Source organism: Pseudophryne corroboree, chromosome 1 (assembly GCF_028390025.1).
Source record: "Pseudophryne corroboree isolate aPseCor3 chromosome 1, aPseCor3.hap2, whole genome shotgun sequence".
Classification (NCBI taxonomy): domain Eukaryota; kingdom Metazoa; phylum Chordata; class Amphibia; order Anura; family Myobatrachidae; genus Pseudophryne; species Pseudophryne corroboree.
In genome coordinates this window covers 732482030-732500269 of record NC_086444.1, presented here as the reverse complement: position 1 = coordinate 732500269, position 18240 = coordinate 732482030, and the positions used below count along the sequence as shown (strand labels likewise).

Sequence of the window (18240 nt, the reverse complement as noted above, 5' to 3'; positions counted from 1 at the left end):
CGTTTTTCCGCCGCATGCTGGTACTTGTGGTTCTCCAAGTACCAGCATGCGGGGGAGGCTTGCTGGGCCTTGTAGTACTGCTACTAAAAACAATATCTTTTCATTTTCACAAAAGGCTATCAGCCCCCCATCCGCAGCCAATTGGATGGGGGGACAGCCTCGGGCTTCACCCCTGGCCCTTGGGTGGCTGGGGGGGGGCTGGGGGGGGGGACCCCTTGATTGAAGGGGTCCCCACTCCCCCAGGGTACCCCGGCCAGGGGTGACTAGTTGGATTTTTGATGCCACGGCCGCGGGGCACTATATAAAAGTGACCCCCGGCTGTGGCATTATCTGTCCAGCTAGTGGAGCCCGGTGCTGGTTTTAGAAATACGGGGGACCCCTACTCTTTTTGTCCCCCATATTTTTGGAACCAGGACCAGGCGCAGAGCCCGATGCTGGTTGCTTAAATATGGGGGAACCCCTGTCATTTCCCCCCCCATATTTCTGCAACCAGGGTCGGCTCAAAGAGCCCGAGGCTGGTTATGCTTAGGAGGGGGGACCCCACACATTTTTTTTCTCCGTTTTACAGTGTTTATTTAAAAAAAAAATGAACCCCAGCACGGATCACACAGATCCGGCCGAGATTCATTGTGATAAAGTCGGCAGTGTTTTGCTAATCACTGCCGTAAAAAACGGGAAAAAAACACGAATGACATCGACATCGGAAACAAATGAAAAATCCGAATACGACAGCTTAGTAAATTAGGCGTAATAAATTCAAAAAGTTGCAGTTTTACACTTTCGATGTCATTCGTGATTGAACTTTGACCTTTTTCCGAAAATTACGAATGTTAGTAAATATACCCCAGAGAGAGAGTATGCCAGCACACACCCCAGCGCTATATGACCCAGGAATCACACAGTAACTTAGTGTTTACCCAGTAGCTGCTGTATATATGATTAATGCGCTAAATTTATGTGCCCCCCCCCCTCTCTTTTTACCCTCTTTCTACCGTGAGTCTGCAGGGGAGAGCCTGGGGAGCTTCCTCTCAGCGGAGCTGTGGAGAGAAAATGGCGCTGGTGAGTGCTGAGGAAGAAGGCCCCGCCCCCTCAGCGGCGGGCTACTGTCCCGCGATTTTGTGTAAAAGTAATGGCGGGGGCTCATGCATATTACAGTGACCAGCTGTATATATGCTGCTTTTTTGCCAGGAGGTAATCAATTGTTGCCCAAGGCGCCCCCCCCCCTGCGCCCTGCACCCTACAGTGACCGGAGTGTGTGGGTTAGTGTGGGCGCAATGGCGCACAGCTGCAGTGCTGTGCGCTACCTCATATGAAGACAGGAGTCTTCTGCCGCCGATTTTGACGTCTTCTTGCTTCAACCCGCCGGCTTCTGTCTTCTGGCTCTGCGAGGGGGACGGCGGCGCAACTCCGGGAACGGACGACCAAGGTTAGGTTCCTGTGTTCGATCCCTCTGGAGCTAATGGTGTCCAGTAGCCTAAGAAGCGCAACCTAGCCGCAGTTAGTAGGTTTGCTTCTCTCCCCTCAGTCCCACGTAGCAGAGAGTCTGTTGCCAGCAGAAGCTCTCTGAAAATAAAAAACCTAACTAAAATACTTTCTTATTAGCAAGCTCAGGAGAGCTCACTAAAATGCACCCAGCTCCTTCCGGGCACAGATTCTAACTGAGGTCTGGAGGAGTGGCATAGAGGGAGGAGCCAGTGCACACCAGTAGTACTAAATCTTTCTTAGAGTGCCCAGTGTCCTGCGGAGCCCGTCTATTCCCCATGGTCCTTACGGAGTCCCCAGCATCCACTAGGACGTTAGAGAAATAGAAAAATTGGATACATGTTACAGGAGTAGATGTAAGACGGGTTGTTAAGGGGGAGAAGCAGTATCAGTGCCGTATGTGCGCTGATACCAGTTCTCGGTCTATATCAGTGCTGCTATCTGCTGTTAATATATCTCACCACTGCTGCTTCCGGCTTTGCCTTAGTAAAGAGGTGAAGCAGGAAGCATTATACCCGCGAGAAACGTGCAGGTATAATACATTTACCCCACAGTGTTATACTATGGATAAACAGTTATCAATCAAAAGAGTATATGATAAATCATGCAAATAAAGACAGTGAGTAAACATAGATACAGATAAGGAGAATAACAAATGCATGGATTCAATTAGCAGAACCAATCACACAGCATATAGACAAATCATGAATATGACAAACAAACAAGGAGGACAGAGAGGGAGACATGAGACATATCTGAACTTATACTCTAAAAGGAGAGAGTGATTAGTGACGGGTGTGGCAAGAAAAGTCAGCATTCAAAATTAGGTTGACAGGGAAAATGACGACATTAAAATATTAACATCATTCAATCTACATATAAACACAACGCCTGTGTCAACATCCATTTGTCAACATTCAGAATGTTGACAAGGTGATGGGAACTCAGTGACAACAGGAGCTAAAGTGACATTGGGCCTGATTTCAGACCTGATCGCTGCTGTGAGTTTTCGAACAGTGGGAGATCAGCTATTAAATGCGAATGCACCGCAATGCGCACGCGCCTCAGCAAACAACATCAGGCATCTCCGGTCAGCGACAGGCTGGTGCGAAAACTGGAATCGCACAGCCATTCGCATGCTGATTGACAGGAGGAAGCCGTTTGTGAGTGGTAACTGTCCGTTTTCTGGGAGTGTCAGGGAAAATGCAGGCATTCCCAAGCGTTTTCAATGAGGGTGTGTGACGTCAGCTCCGGCCCTGATCAGCCTGTTCTCATCGCACTGTAGGAGTAAGTCCTGGGCTGCACACAGACTGCACATAGTGGGAAAATCATTCAGTGGGAAAATCATTCAGTGGTGAATGAGGTGCGAATGAATTTGCAGCTGTCCACTGACTGAGGGGTTATTAGCAGCTCGGAGTACACATGTTATCGCACACTTGCACGGCGAATATAAACTCCCCTTGGGCGGCGACTATCTGATCGCAGAACAACAATTTTAGCAGACCAGCGATCAGATCTGAATCACCCCCATAGAGTGTAGTGACCCAAGCAAAGGAGCTGGTGGGAGGAGGAGGGTGGGCCGAAGCAGTACTGTAGGTTGAAGTAGATAAGGACATATAACATGAACAAAAATGGTTGCAATAAAAAAAGAATAGAGGGAGGTGAGGAAAGGTGGGCAGGTTGGATTGACATGAAGAGCATTCAGTATAATGTGGATAGAGGTATTACAATATTGCGGATTACAATAGTAAGACAAATGACCAATATAGTTTGTAATATTGCTCAGTGTGTGGCCTGCATACCTTTCCGAACAGTGTTAAATAAGATTTTACTTACCGATAAATCTATTTCTCGTAGTCCGTAGTGGATGCTGGGACTCCGTAAGGACCATGGGGAATAGCGGCTCCGCAGGAGACAGGGCACAAAATAAAAGCTTAAGGATCAGGTGGTGTGCACTGGCTCCTCCCCCTATGACCCTCCTCCAAGCCTCAGTTAGGATACTGTGCCCGGACGAGCGTACATAATAAGGAAGGATATTGAATCCCGGGTAAGACTCATACCAGCCACACCAATCACACCGTACAACTTGTGATCTGAACCCAGTTAACAGTATGATAAACGCAAAGGAGCCTCTGAAAAGATGGCTCACAACAATAATAACCCGAATCTTTGTAACAATAACTATATACAAGTATTGCAGACAATCCGCACTAGGGATGGGCGCCCAGCATCCACTACGGACTACGAGAAATAGATTTATCGGTAAGTAAAATCTTATTTTCTCTGACGTCCTAGTGGATGCTGGGACTCCGTAAGGACCATGGGGATTATACCAAAGCTCCCAAACGGGCGGGAGAGTGCGGATGACTCTGCAGCACCGAATGAGAGAACTCCAGGTCCTCCTCAGCCAGGGTATCAAATTTGTAGAATTTAGCAAACGTGTTTGCCCCTGACCAAGTAGCTGCTCGGCAAAGTTGTAAAGCCGAGACCCCTCGGGCAGCCGCCCAAGATGAGCCCACTTTCCTTGTGGAATGGGCTTTTACTGATTTTGGCTGTGGCAATCCTGCCACAGAATGTGCAAGCTGAATTGTACTACAAATCCAACGAGCAATCGTCTGCTTAGAAGCAGGAGCACCCAGCTTGTTGGGTGCATACAGGATAAACAGCGAGTCAGATTTTCTGACTCCAGCCGTCCTGGAAACATATATTTTCAAGGCCCTGACAACGTCAAGCAACTTAGAGTCCTCTAAGTCCCTGGTAGCCGCAGGTACCACAATAGGTTGGTTCATGTGAAATGCAGAAACCACCTTAGGTAGAAATTGAGGACGAGTCCTCAATTCCGCCCTGTCAGAATGAAAAATTAAGTAAGGGCTTTTATATGATAAAGCCGCCAATTCTGACACACGCCTGGCTGAAGCCAAGGCTAACAGCATCGACACCTTCCATGTGAGATATTTTAAGTCCACAGTGGAAAGTGGTTCAAACCAATGTGACTTTAGAAAACTCAACACCACATTGAGATCCCAAGGTGCCACTGGAGGCACAAAAGGAGGCTGTATGTGCAGCACCCCTTTTACAAATGTCTGAACTTCAGGTACTGAAGCCAGTTCTTTCTGGAAGAAAATCGACAGGGCCGAAATTTGAACCTTAATGGACCCTAATTTTAGGCCCATAGACAGTCCTGTTTGCAGGAAATGAAGGAAACGACCCAGTTGAAATTCCTCTGTAGGGGCCTTCTTGGCCTCACACCACGCAACATATTTACGCCAAATGCGGTGATAATGTTTTGCGGTTACGTCCTTCCTGGCTTTGACCAGAGTAGGGATGACTTCTTCTGGAATGCCTTTTTCCCTCAGGATCCGGCGTTCAACCGCCATGCCGTCAAACGCAGCCGCGGTAAGTCCTGGAACAGACAAGGCCCCTGCAGTAGCAGGTCCTTTCTTAGAGGTAGAGGCCACGGTTCGTCCGTGAGCATCTCTTGAAGTTCCGGGTACCAAGTCCGTCTTGGCCAATCCGGAACCACGAGTATAGTTCTTACTCCTCTCCTTCTTATGATTCTCAGTACTTTTGGTATGAGAGGCAGAGGAGGGAACACATACACTGACTGGTACACCCACGGCGTTACCAGAGCGTCCACTGCTATTGCCTGAGGGTCCCTTGACCTGGCGCAATATCTGTCCAGTTTTTTGTTTAGACGTGACGCCATCATGTCCACCTTTGGTTTTTCCCAACGGTTTACAATCAGGTGGAAGACTTCTGGGTGAAGTCCCCACTCTCCCGGGTGAAGGTCGTGTCTGCTGAGGAAGTCTGCTTCCCAGTTGTCCACTCCCGGAATGAATACTGCTGACAGTGCTATCACATGATTTTCCGCCCAGCGAAGAATCCTTGCAGCTTCTGCCATTGCCCTCCTGCTTCTCGTGCCGCCCTGTCTGTTTACGTGGGCGACTGACGTGATGTTGTCCGATTGGATCAACACCGCCTGACCCTGAAGCAGAGGTTTTGCTTGACTTAGGGCATTGTAAATGGCCCTTAGTTCCAGAATGTTTATATGAAGAGACGTTTCCAAGCTTGACCACAGGCCCTGGAAATTCCTTCCCTGTGTGACTGCTCCCCAGCCTCTCAGGCTGGCATCCGTGGTTACCAGGATCCAATCCTGAATGCCAAATCTGCGGCCCTCTAGTAGATGAGCACTCTGCAGCCACCACAGGAGAGACACCCTTGTCCTTGGCGACAGGGTTATCCGCTGATGCATCTGCAGATGCGATCCGGACCATTTGTCCAGTAGATCCCACTGAAATGTTCTTGCATGGAATCTTCCGAATGGAATCGCTTCGTAAGAAGCCACCATTTTCCCCAGGACCCTCGTGCACTGATGCACTGAGACCTGTCCTGGTTTTAGGAGGTTCCTGACTAGCTCGGATAACTCCCTGGCCTTCTCCTCCGGGAGAAACACCTTCTTCTGGACTGTGTCCAGAATCATTCCTAGGAACAGTAGACGTGTCGTTGGAATCAGCTGCGAGTTTGGAATATTTAGAATCCACCCGTGCTGACGTAACACTACCTGAGATAGTGCTACTCCGACTTCTAACTGTTCCCTGGATCTTGCCCTTATCAGGAGATCGTCCAAGTAAGGGATAATTAAAATGCCTTTTCTTCGTAGAAGAATCATAATTTCGGCCATTACCTTGGTAAAGACCCGAGGTGCCGTGGACAATCCAAACGGCAGCGTCTGAAACTGATAATGACAGATTTGTACTACAAACCTGAGGTACCCTTGGTGAGAAGGGTATATCGGGACGTGGAGATAATCATCTTTGATGTCCAGAGACACCATATAGTCCCCTTCTTCCAGGTTTGCTATCACTGCTCTGAGTGACTCCATCTTGAATTTGAACCTTTTTATGTAAGTGTTCAAGGATTTCAGATTTAAAATTGGTCTCACCGAGCCGTCCGGCTTCGGTACCACAAACAGCGTGGAATAATACCCCTTTCCTTGTTGCAGGAGGGGTACCTTGATTATCACCTGCTGGGAATACAGCTTGTGAATGGCTTCCAAAACTGCCTCCCTGTCGGAGGGAGACTTTGGTAAAGCAGACTTCAGGAAACGACGAGGGGGAAACGCCTCGAATTCCAGTTTGTACCCCTGCGATACTACCTGTAGAATCCAGGGATCCACTTGCGAGTGAGCCCACTGCGCGTTGAAATTCTTGAGACGGGCCCCCACCATATCTGAGTCTGCTTGTAAAGCCCCAGCGTCATGCTGAAGACTTGGCAGAAGCAGGGGAGGGCTTCTGCTCCTGTGAAGCGGCTGCATGGTGCAGTCTTTTTCCTCTTCCTCTGCCCCGGGGCAGAAAAGAGTGGCCTTTTGCTCGCTTGTACTTATGGGAACGAAAGGACTGAGTTTGAAAAGACGGTGTCTTTTTCTGCTGATGTGGAGTGACCTGGGGTAAAAAGGTGGATTTTCCAGCCGTTGCCGTGGCCACCAGGTCCGATAGACCAGCCCCAAATAACTCCTCCCCTTTATACGGCAATACTTCCATGTGCCGTTTGGAATCCGCATCCCCTGACCACTGTCGCGTCCATAACGCTCTTCTGGCAGAGATGGACATAGCACTTACTCTTGATGCCAGGGTGCAAATATCCCTCTGTGCATCACGCATATATAGTAATGCATCCTTTAAATGTTCTATAGTTAACAAAATATTGTCCCTATCCAGGGTATCAATATTCTCGGTCAGGGAATCCGACCATGCGACTCCAGCACTGCACATCCAGGCTGAGGCGATTGCTGGTCGCAGTATAATACCAGTATGTGTGTATATACTTTTAAGGATATTTTCCAGCTTCCTATCAGCTGGTTCCTTGAGGGCGGCCGTATCTGGAGACGGTAACGCCACTTGTTTTGATAAGCGTGTGAGCGCCTTATCTACCCTAGGGGGTGTTTCCCAACGCGCCCTAACCTCTGGCGGGAAAGGATATAATGCTAATAATTTTATAGAAATTAGCTGTTTTTTATCGGGGGAAACCCACGCTTTTTCACACACCTCATTTATTTCCTCTGACTCAGGAAAAAATATTGGTAGTTTTTTCTCACCCCACATAATACCCTTCTTTGTGGTACTTGTAGTGTCAGAAAGGTTCAATGCCTCTTTCATTGCCGTGATCATGTAACGTGTGGCCCTACTGGACATTACGTTTGTCTCGTCACCGTCGACACTAGACTCAGTATCTGTGTCAGGGTCTGTGTCGACCCACTGAGGTAACGGGCGTTTTAGCGCCCCTGACGGTGTCTGAGACGCCTGGACAGGCACTAATTGATTTGCCGGCTGTCTCATGTCGTCAACAGTTTTTTGCAAATTACTGACATTATCACTTAATTGTTTAAATACAATCATCCAGTCAGGTGTCGACTCCCTAGGGGGTGACATCACCAACACAGGCAACTGCTCCGCCTCCACATAATTTTCCTCCTCATACATGTCGACACACGCGTACCGACACACAGCACACACGCCGGGGATGCTCTGATAGAGGACAGGACCCCACTTAGCCCTTTGGAGAGACAGAGGGAGAGTCTGCCAGCACACACCCAGCGCTATATATATATATACAGGGATAACCTTATATAAGTGTTATTCCCTTATAGCTGCTGTTATCATCGTTATTTGCTGCCAAAAATGCCCCCCCTTCTCTTTTTTACCCTGATTCTGAAGCAGGACTGCAGGGGAGAGTCAGGGAGCCGTCCTTCCAGCGGAGCTGTGAGGGAAAATGGCGCTTGTGTGCTGAGGAGATAGGCTCCGCCCCTTCACGACGTCCTTATCTCCCGCTTTTTTGTGTAAAATGGCAGGGGATTAAAATACATCCATATAGCCCAGGAGCTATATGTGATGTATTCTGTTTTGCCACCTAAGGTATTCTGTTATATTGCGTCTCAGGGCGCTCCCCCCCCAGCGCCCTGCACCCTCAGTGACCGGAGTGTGAAGTGTGCTGAGAGCAATGGCGCACAGCTGCGGTGCTGTGCGCTACCTTAGTCTGAAGACAGGATGTCTTCTGCCGCCGATTTCACCGGACCTCTTCGTCTCTTCTGGCTCTGTAAGGGGGACGGCGGCGCGGCTCCGGTGACCCATCCAGGCTGAACCTGTGATCGTCCCTCTGGAGCTAGTGTCCAGTAGCCTAAGAAACCCGATCCACTCTGCACTCAGGTGAGTCCGTTTCTTCTCCCCTTAGTCCCACGATGCAGTGAGCCTGTTGCCAGCAGGACTCACTGAAAATAAAAAAAACCTAACTAAACTTTTATTCTAAGCAGCTCAGGAGAGCCACCTAGATTGCACCCTTCTCGGCCGGGCACAAAAATCTAACTGAGGCTTGGAGGAGGGTCATAGGGGGAGGAGCCAGTGCACACCACCTGATCCTTAAGCTTTTATTTTGTGCCCTGTCTCCTGCGGAGCCGCTATTCCCCATGGTCCTTACGGAGTCCCAGCATCCACTAGGACGTCAGAGAAATATAGGTAGACAAAAAAATCAAATGTCAATGAAAGTTGGTTAAAAGCTTCCCATCCTTTCCTTCAGTTAGCATTGCAGCCTCAGGGCTCAGGTCCTGGGTTCAATTGCGACTAGTGCTCTATTTGTGTGGAGTAAGTATGTTATAACTGTGTTTGTATGAAAGGTCTCTGGTGTTCCCTGGTTTATGTGTGTATACATGGGGGTATATTCAATTAGGGTCGGATCCATTCCGACATGCATTTGTCGGAATGGATCCGACAAGGGCTATTCAATGCCCATCTCAATTCGACTTTAAAAATGTCGAATTGAGTTGAGGGACCGGAGAGGGGGTAGAGCCGCGGGCAGACGGGGACAGCTGCGATGCAGGAGGATGTGTCATAGCCGCCAGACCTCACGGCAGCTATGACACATCCTCCTGCAGCGCTGTGCTGTAGCACTGCTGTCCCCCGTCTGCCCGCGGCTCTCCCCCCTCTCCTCCTCTTAGGTCCCTCATCTCAGTTCGATTTTTTTTTTAAGTCGAACTGAGATGGTCGAAAACGGGGCCAAAACCTGTCAAATTTGGCCCTGTTTCCCTCAGAAGCACGTGAATCGGCAGCTATACCGCCAATTCACGTACTATTCGACAAGTCGAATTCCCCGACTTGTCGAATAAAAATGCTGGGGACTGAATAGGTCGGAACCCCTTCCGACCTGAAAAAGTCGAAAACTGCCGTGTTTTCGACAAGACGGCAGTTTCGACCTTAATTGAATATACCCCCAGGTATATGTGTGGAATATAAGATTGTAAACGCCACGGGATAAGAATGGATGTGAATTATTAAATACTAGTTACCAGCCCCTCAAAATGGTGGAACATCATAACAGAAATGTCAGCGCCGGCAGCTGTGCGCGTCGAAACTGAGCTACAATTGAATTGCTCCATCGGGCGTCTTCTAGTGGCCACCAGGATACAAAACACTTGAATCCCCCATAGAGGTGAGGAGCAGCGTTAGCCTTTTATTATATAGGATTCTCAGTAAAGTGCTGCATAATATTTATTTGCTATATAAAAAAAAAAACACAATTTGGTAGATTATCTAGAACATATTAATTCTGCCAACAAAAGCTATTTGTTCACTTCTGTCATACCACCACTCAGATGGCATGCAATATTCTACTTACTAGTTAAAATTGGATTAATAATAGTGCTCTAATAATTAGAAATTGTAAACTGTAAGCATAATTTACCAGACCATTATATGCTGTGAAGGGAGGGAGTGGAATCTACATATGAATGTGATTTTACATACATAATCCCAGTCACTAAATTGCATTCTGGAAACCTGGAAGAGGAAAAGATACTGAATAGAAATGTGTTTAATTAAGTGACTGTGTAAACCAAGAGTGCACTCCCATTTTCCAGTATTCTCATGCTCATAAATAATAGGGAATATGTGCATTTTATTTCTATAAAAGTTTAGTCAGTATCCAAATTATGAAAAAAATACTTTTTTTTTTTTTTTAAAATGAATTTATAAAGTCCCAAGCAGTTCAGATAATGGACCCTTCATTTGTATACAATCCAAATGTGCTAGCACCAAGAGTTTATATTGAAAACTGATAAGAGATTGAGCCAATGAAAACTGCCCCTACAAATTAAAGAGAGACTACTGGAAAGTAAGGCAGATTCATGTATGAATGCTAATATTCACTTTTAAGCACAAAATACAGATACAGTATACATAGTCACTTGTTACCTGTCCCTAGCCGTTCTAATGGATACTGTCTCAAAAGCCGTGTGATGAGATCTTGTGCATCAGCTGGAAGAGATTCTTCACCTCCTGGCCAAACTATGTCATCTAAAAATAACATGCGACACTCAGGATTTAAATGCAGAGCCTCACTTGCATTGTAATGGAAAGCATGCAAACACATGTAACCTTCATGTCTACGTATGCATCGTACAATGAAGAAACACTTCCCAGTAGTGGCCTCCTTGATGGTCTTTTATACCTAAGGCCCAAAATATGAATTCCATGAAAAAGGCAATACAGACAGGTTTTCTTGGATGTACGTGGCCTATGATTTTTACCTGTGTACAACCACATCATTAGCAGAGGCTCTTGTCAGTAACTGGTTGTAGATTAAGGCCACATCTAGTCTAGAAGAGGAACCAAGATCCACTTAAAGAGCCAAGAAGTTGGTGTACCCAGAATAAAACCAGTCGGAATGTATAGTTTCAAGAGAGGCAATGTAGTGGCTGCTGCTTTATGAGAAAGTCAAATGGTGGAATTATCTTCAATACCATACTAATTTTCCAGTCTCATCCTGCCCTGCAAACCTCAACTGAGACACTGCTCAAGAAGTTAGCAGAAAGGAGGAAGAGAACCTGTACTTCATAAGATGGAAGTCTGTAAGGCTCTCCTGATATGAATCTGGGATATAAGCCAAGAGGGTTGCAGGACTTATTTACTGCACACTACAGTACTACACTCATTTCACAAAACATAATCCTGTGGTCATAGTGTGCATAGGTAATTACCTTATACCGGATATAGAAACTTATACAGTAACACTTGTCCTGAACCTAACTATATACTTAACCACTAGCTGGTGCCATATGGAAGTTTTTTGGGGGGACAATTTTGAAGTGTGGGAAGAAAAAGGAGGTTAGCATTATATATGTGCACAAACAGTATGCAGACACAAAGTACAGCATCCATCAGCCAGAAACATTCATAAAATAGTAATGATGAAACAACTGATCTAGAATTAATGACCTATCTAATTATAAAATATATTACATATGTCCCTTCAGTCTGAGAAGAAACCCCCCCAATATAATAAGCAAAACGAAAAAAATAAAGAAGAATGACCGCAGAAAATACATCTCAATGTGCGACTGTGACCATTCTAATCATATTGTGGCCTTTGTTACCATGTCACATAAACATTTGTCTGCATGCTCCATCAGTTCTTCCTCATTTCTTCACAACACATTGGAAAACAAATTTGACAATGTTCAGATCTAAAACAAATCTGAAACATGACTATGAAATACACAACTTTGAGAAACCTGTGCACTTAGCCATCCATCATTAACATGTACCCCAAGCAGTATGGATATGAAAGATTCATACACTTACCACTGATAACGTGTCCAAAGAGCTCCTCTGTGGTGTCACCAAAAAAGGGTACACATCCCACCAAGAATTCATAGAGAATGATGCCCATTGCCCACCAGTCCACAGGCTTTCCATAACCCTGCCGCAGGATCACTTCTGGAGCTATGTACTCAGGAGTTCCACATACCTAGATGGAGGAGGATACATTTTAAACCCCATATACTAAATAAGTTGTTATAATTTGTGCAAGAAATTAATTACACGTTTTAAAAGATTTCCAGAATCTCAAAGTGTGAAAGGAAAATTACACCACCCAAAAAATAAGAATTTACTTACCGATAATTCTATTTCTCGTAGTCCATAGTGGATGCTGGGAACTCCGTAAGGACCATGGGGAATAGCGGCTCCGCAGGAGACTGGGCACAAAAGTAAAGCTTTAGGACTACCTGGTGTGCACTGGCTCCTCCCCCTATGACCCTCCTCCAAGCCTCAGTTAGGATACTGTGCCCGGACGAGCGTACACAATAAGGAAGGATTTTGAATCCCGGGTAAGACTCATACCAGCCACACCAATCACACCGTACAACCTGTGATCTGAACCCAGTTAACAGCATGATAACAGAGGAGCCTCTGAAAAGATGGCTCACAACAATAATAAACCGATTTTTGTAACAATAACTATGTACAAGTATTGCAGACAATCCGCACTTGGGATGGGCGCCCAGCATCCACTACGGACTACGAGAAATAGAATTATCGGTAAGTAAATTCTTATTTTCTCTGACGTCCTAGTGGATGCTGGGAACTCCGTAAGGACCATGGGGATTATACCAAAGCTCCCAAACGGGCGGGAGAGTGCGGATGACTCTGCAGCACCGAATGAGAGAACTCCAGGTCCTCCTCAGCCAGGGTATCAAATTTGTAGAATTTTGCAAACGTGTTTGCCCCTGATCAAGTAGCTGCTCGGCAAAGTTGTAAAGCCGAGACCCCTCGGGCAGCCGCCCAAGATGAGCCCACCTTCCTTGTGGAATGGGCTTTTACAGATTTTGGCTGTGGCAGGCCTGCCACAGAATGTGCAAGCTGAATTGTACTACAAATCCAACGAGCAATAGTCTGCTTAGAAGCAGGAGCACCCAGCTTGTTGGGTGCATACAGGATAAACAGCGAGTCAGATTTTCTGACTCCAGCCGTCCTGGAAACATATATTTTCAGGGCCCTGACTACGTCCAGCAACTTGGAGTCCTCCAAGTCCCTAGTAGCCGCAGGTACCACAATAGGCTGGTTCAAGTGAAACGCTGAAACCACCTTAGGGAGAAATTGAGGACGAGTCCTCAATTCTGCCCTGTCCGTATGAAAAATTAGGTAAGGGCTTTTATAGGATAAAGCCGCCAATTCTGAGACACGCCTGGCTGAAGCCAGGGCCAACAGCATTAATACTTTCCATGTGAGATATTTTAAGTCCACAGTGGTGAGTGGTTCAAACCAATGTGATTTTAGGAACCCCAAAACTACATTGAGATCCCAAGGTGCCACTGGAGGCACAAAAGGAGGCTGTATATGCAGTACCCCCTTGACAAACGTCTGAACTTCAGGAACTGAAGCCAGTTCTTTCTGGAAGAAAAGCGACAGGGCCGAAATTTGAACCTTAATGGACCCTAATTTTAGGCCCATAGACAGTCCTGTTTGCAGGAAATGCAGGAAACGACCCAGTTGAAATTCCTCTGTAGGGGCCTTCCTGGCCTCGCACCACGCAACATATTTACGCCAAATACGGTGATAATGCTGTACGGTTACATCCTTCCTGACTTTGATCAGGGTAGGGATGACTTCATCCGGAATGCCTTTTTCCTTCAGGATCCGGCGTTCAACCGCCATGCCGTCAAACGCAGCCGCGGTAAGTCTTGGAACAGACAGGGTCCCTGCTGGAGCAGGTCCCTTCTTAGAGGTAGAGGCCACGGGTCCTCTGTGAGCATCTCTTGAAGTTCCGGGTACCAAGTCCTTCTTGGCCAATCCGGAGCCACGAGTATAGTCCTTACTCCTCTCCTTCTTATGATTCTCAGTACCTTGGGTATGAGAGGCAGAGGAGGGAACACATACACTGACTGGTACACCCACGGTGTTACCAGAGCGTCCACAGCTATTGCCTGAGGGTCCCTTGACCTGGCGCAATACCTGTCTAGTTTTTTGTTGAGGCGGGACGCCATCACGTCCACCTTTGGTTTTTCCCAACAGTTCACAATCATGTGGAAGACTTCTGGGTGAAGTCCCCACTCTCCCGGGTGGAGGTCGTGTCTGCTGAGGAAGTCTGCTTCCCAGTTGTCCACTCCCGGAATGAACACTGCTGACAGTGCTATCACATGATTTTCCGCCCAGCGAAGAATCCTTGCAACTTCTGCCATTGCCCTCCTGCTTCTTGTGCCGCCCTGTCTGTTTACGTGGGCGACTGCCGTGATGTTGTCTGACTGGATCAGCACCGGCTGACCTTGAAGCAGAGGTCTTGCTAGGCTTAGAGCATTGTAGATGGCCCTTAGCTCCAGGATATTTATGTGAAGTGATGTCTCCAGGCTTGACCACAAGCCCTGGAAATTTATTCCCTGTGTGACTGCTCCCCAGCCTCTCAGGCTGGCATCCGTGGTCACCAGGACCCAGTCCTGAATGCCGAATCTGCGGCCCTCTAGAAGATGAGCACTCTGCAACCACCACAGGAGAGACACCCTTGTCCTTGGTGACAAGATTATCCGCTGATGCATCTGAAGATGCGACCCGGACCATTTGTCTAGCAGATCCCACTGGAAGGTTCTTGCGTGGAATCTGCCGAATGGGATTGCTTCGTAAGAAGCCACCATCTTTCTCAGGACCCTTGTGCATTGATGCACTGAGACTTGGCCTGGTTTTAGGAGATTTCTGACTAGTTCGGATAACTCCCTGGCTTTCTCCTCCGGGAGAAACACCTTTTTCTGGACTGTGTCCAGGATCATCCCTAGGAATAGAAGTCGAGTCGTCGGGATCAGCTGCGATTTTGGAATATTGAGAATCCAACCGTGCTGGCGCAGCACTATTTGAGATAGTGCTACTCCGACTTCCAACTGTTCCCTGGATCTTGCCCTTATCAGGAGATCGTCCAAGTAAGGGATAACTAAAACTCCCTTCCTTCGAAGGAGTATCATCATTTCGGCCATTACCTTGGTAAAGACCCGGGGTGCCGTGGACAATCCAAACGGCAGCGTCTGAAACTGATAGTGACAGTTCTGTACCACACACCTGAGGTACCCTTGGTGAGAAGGGTAAATTGGGACATGTAGGTAAGCATCTTTGATGTCCAGAGACACCATATAGTCCCCTTCTTCCAGGTTTGCAATCACTGCTCTGAGTGACTCCATCTTGAATTTGAACCTTTGTATGTAAGTGTTCAAGGATTTTAGGTTTAAAATTGGTCTCACCGAGCCGTCCGGCTTCGGTACCACAAATAGTGTGGAATAGTACCCCTTTCCCTGTTGTAGGAGGGGTACCTTGATTATCACCTGCTGGGAATATAGCTTGTGAATGGCTTCCAATACTGCCTCCCTGTCTGAGGGAGACGTCGGTAAAGCAGACTTTAGAAAACGGCGAGGGGGAGACGTCTCGAATTCCAATTTGTACCCCTGAGATACCACCTGAAGGATCCAGGGGTCCACTTGCGAGTGGGCCCACTGCGCACTGAACTTCTGGAGACGGGCCCCCACCGTGCCTGAGTCCGCTTGTAAAGCCCCAGCGTCATGCTGAGGACTTTGCGGAGGCGGGAGAGGGCTTTTGTTCCTGGGAACTGGCTGTTTGTTGCAGCCTTTTTCCTCTCCCTCTGCCACGGGGCAGAAATGAGGCGCCTTTTGCCCGCTTGCCCTTATGGGGCCGAAAGGACTGCGCCTGATAATGCGGCGTCTTCTTAGGTTGAGAAGTTACCTGGGGTAAAAATGTGGATTTTCCAGCAGTTGCCGTGGCTACCAGGTCTGATAGACCTACCCCAAATAACTCCTCCCCCTTATAAGGCAATACTTCCATGTGCCTTTTAGAATCCGCATCACCTGACCACTGCCGCGTCCATAAACCTCTTCTTGCAGAAATGGACAGCGCGCTAACTCTTGATGCCAGTCGGCAAATATCCCTCTGTGCATTACGCATATATAGAAATGCATCCTTCAAATGCTCTATAGTCAGTAATATACTGTCCCTATCTAGGGTATCAATATTTTCAGTCAGGGAATCCGACCACGCCAGGCCCGCACTGCACATCCAGGCTGAGGCGATTGCTGGTCGCAGTATAACACCCGTGTGAGTGTATATACATTTTAGGATATTCTCCAGCTTTCTATCGGCAGGTTCCTTTAGGGCGGCCGTATCAGGAGAGGGAAGTGCTACCTGTTTAGACAAGCGTGTGAGCGCTTTATCCACCCTAGAGGGTGTTTCCCAACGTGTCCTATCCTCTGGCGGGAAAGGGTACGATGCCAATAACCTTTTAGGAATTATCATTTTTTTATCGGGGGAAACTTTTTCATTGCTTCAATCATGTAACGTGTGGCCCTAGTGGAAGTCACGTTTGTCTCCTCATCATCGACACTGGAGTCAGTATCCGTGTCTGTGTCTGCCATTTGAGGTAACGGGCGTTTTAAAGCCCCTGATGGCGTTTGAGACCCCTGGACAGGCACAAGCTGAGTAGCCGGCTGTCTCATGTCGTCAACTGTCTGTCGTAAAGAGCTGACACTGTCACGCAATTCTTTCCATAAGCTCATCCACTCAGGTGTCGACTCCCTAGGGGGTGACAACTCTATAATAGGCAATTGCTCCGCCTCCATCTAATTTTCCTCCTCAAACATGTCGACACAATCGTACCGACACACCGCACACACACAGGGAATGCTCTGATAGAGGACAGGACCCCACTAGCCCTTTGGGGAGACAGAGGGAGAGTATGCCAGCACACACCAGAGCGCTATATATAGACAGGAATACCACTATAAAATGTGCTTTTCCCTTTATAGCTGCTGTTAGTATCAAAACTGCGCCAAATTAGTGCCCCCCTCTTTTTTACCCTTTTCTGTAGTGCAGGACTGCAGGGGAGAGTCAGGGAGACGTCCTTCCAGCGGAGCTGTGATGGAAAATGGCGCCCGTGTGCTGAGGAGATAGGCTCCGCCCCCTTCTCGGCGGCCTTTTCTCCCGCTTTTTGGTGAGTTCTGGCAGGGGTTAAAATACATCCATATAGCCCTGGGGGTTATATGTGGTGTATTTATGCCAGCCAAGGTGTTTACATTGCTGCTCAGGGCGCCCCCCCCTAGCGCCCTGCACCCTCAGTGACCGAAGTATGAAGTGTGCCTGAGTAACAATGGCGCACAGCTGCAGTGCTGTGCGCTACCTTGTTGAAGACTGATGTCTTCTGCCGCCGATTTTTCCGGACCTCTTCTTGCTTCTGGCTCTGTAAGGGGGCCGGCGGCGCGGCTCTGGGACCGAGCTCCGAGGCTGGGCCTGTGTTCGGTCCCTCTGGAGCTAATGGTGTCCAGTAGCCTAAGAAGCCCAAGCTGGCTGCAAGCAGGCAGGTTCGCTTCTTCTCCCCTTAGTCCCTCGATGCAGTGAGCCTGTTGCCAGCAGGTCTCACTGAAAATAAAAAACCTAAAACTAAACTTTCACTAAGAAGCTCAGGAGAGCCCCTAGTGTGCACCCTTCTCGGCCGGGCACAAAAATCTAACTGAGGCTTGGAGGAGGGTCATAGGGGGAGGAGCCAGTGCACACCAGGTAGTCCTAAAGCTTTACTTTTGTGCCCAGTCTCCTGCGGAGCCGCTATTCCCCATGGTCCTTACGGAGTTCCCAGCATCCACTAGGACGTCAGAGAAATAGGATTTTAATTACCTACCGGTAAATCCTTTTCTCGTAGTCCATAAGGGATATTGGGGAGACTTAGTACGATGGGGTATAGACGGGGTCCAAAGGAGCCGGTGCACTTTAAATTTCTTCACTGGGTGTGCTGGCTTCTCCCCTCTATGCCCCCTCCCACAGGCAGATATAAAACAGTGCCCGAAAGAGAAAGGACATATATGAGAGAAGGAACATAATAACAGAAGTGGTGAGATTTATACACCAGCACTCCAAGAACATACAACAACCAGCAACGGCTGGGAACAACAAC

General features: G+C 47.9%; 1 protein-coding gene across 4 annotated transcripts in view; it reads right to left on the bottom strand.

Moving 5' to 3' along the window:
- Positions 1-18240, bottom strand: part of MAST3 (microtubule associated serine/threonine kinase 3) — a 310520-nt gene that overhangs the window by 59774 nt on the left and 232506 nt on the right. For all 4 annotated transcript variants that reach the window (XM_063915977.1, XM_063915987.1, XM_063915998.1 and 1 more), the window contains 2 exons: positions 12111-12276; positions 10722-10823 (listed from right to left, as the gene is read on the bottom strand). In XM_063915977.1, coding sequence (XP_063772047.1) covers positions 10722-10823; positions 12111-12276 — 268 coding nt within the window. The remainder of the gene's footprint in view (positions 1-10721; positions 10824-12110; positions 12277-18240) is intronic.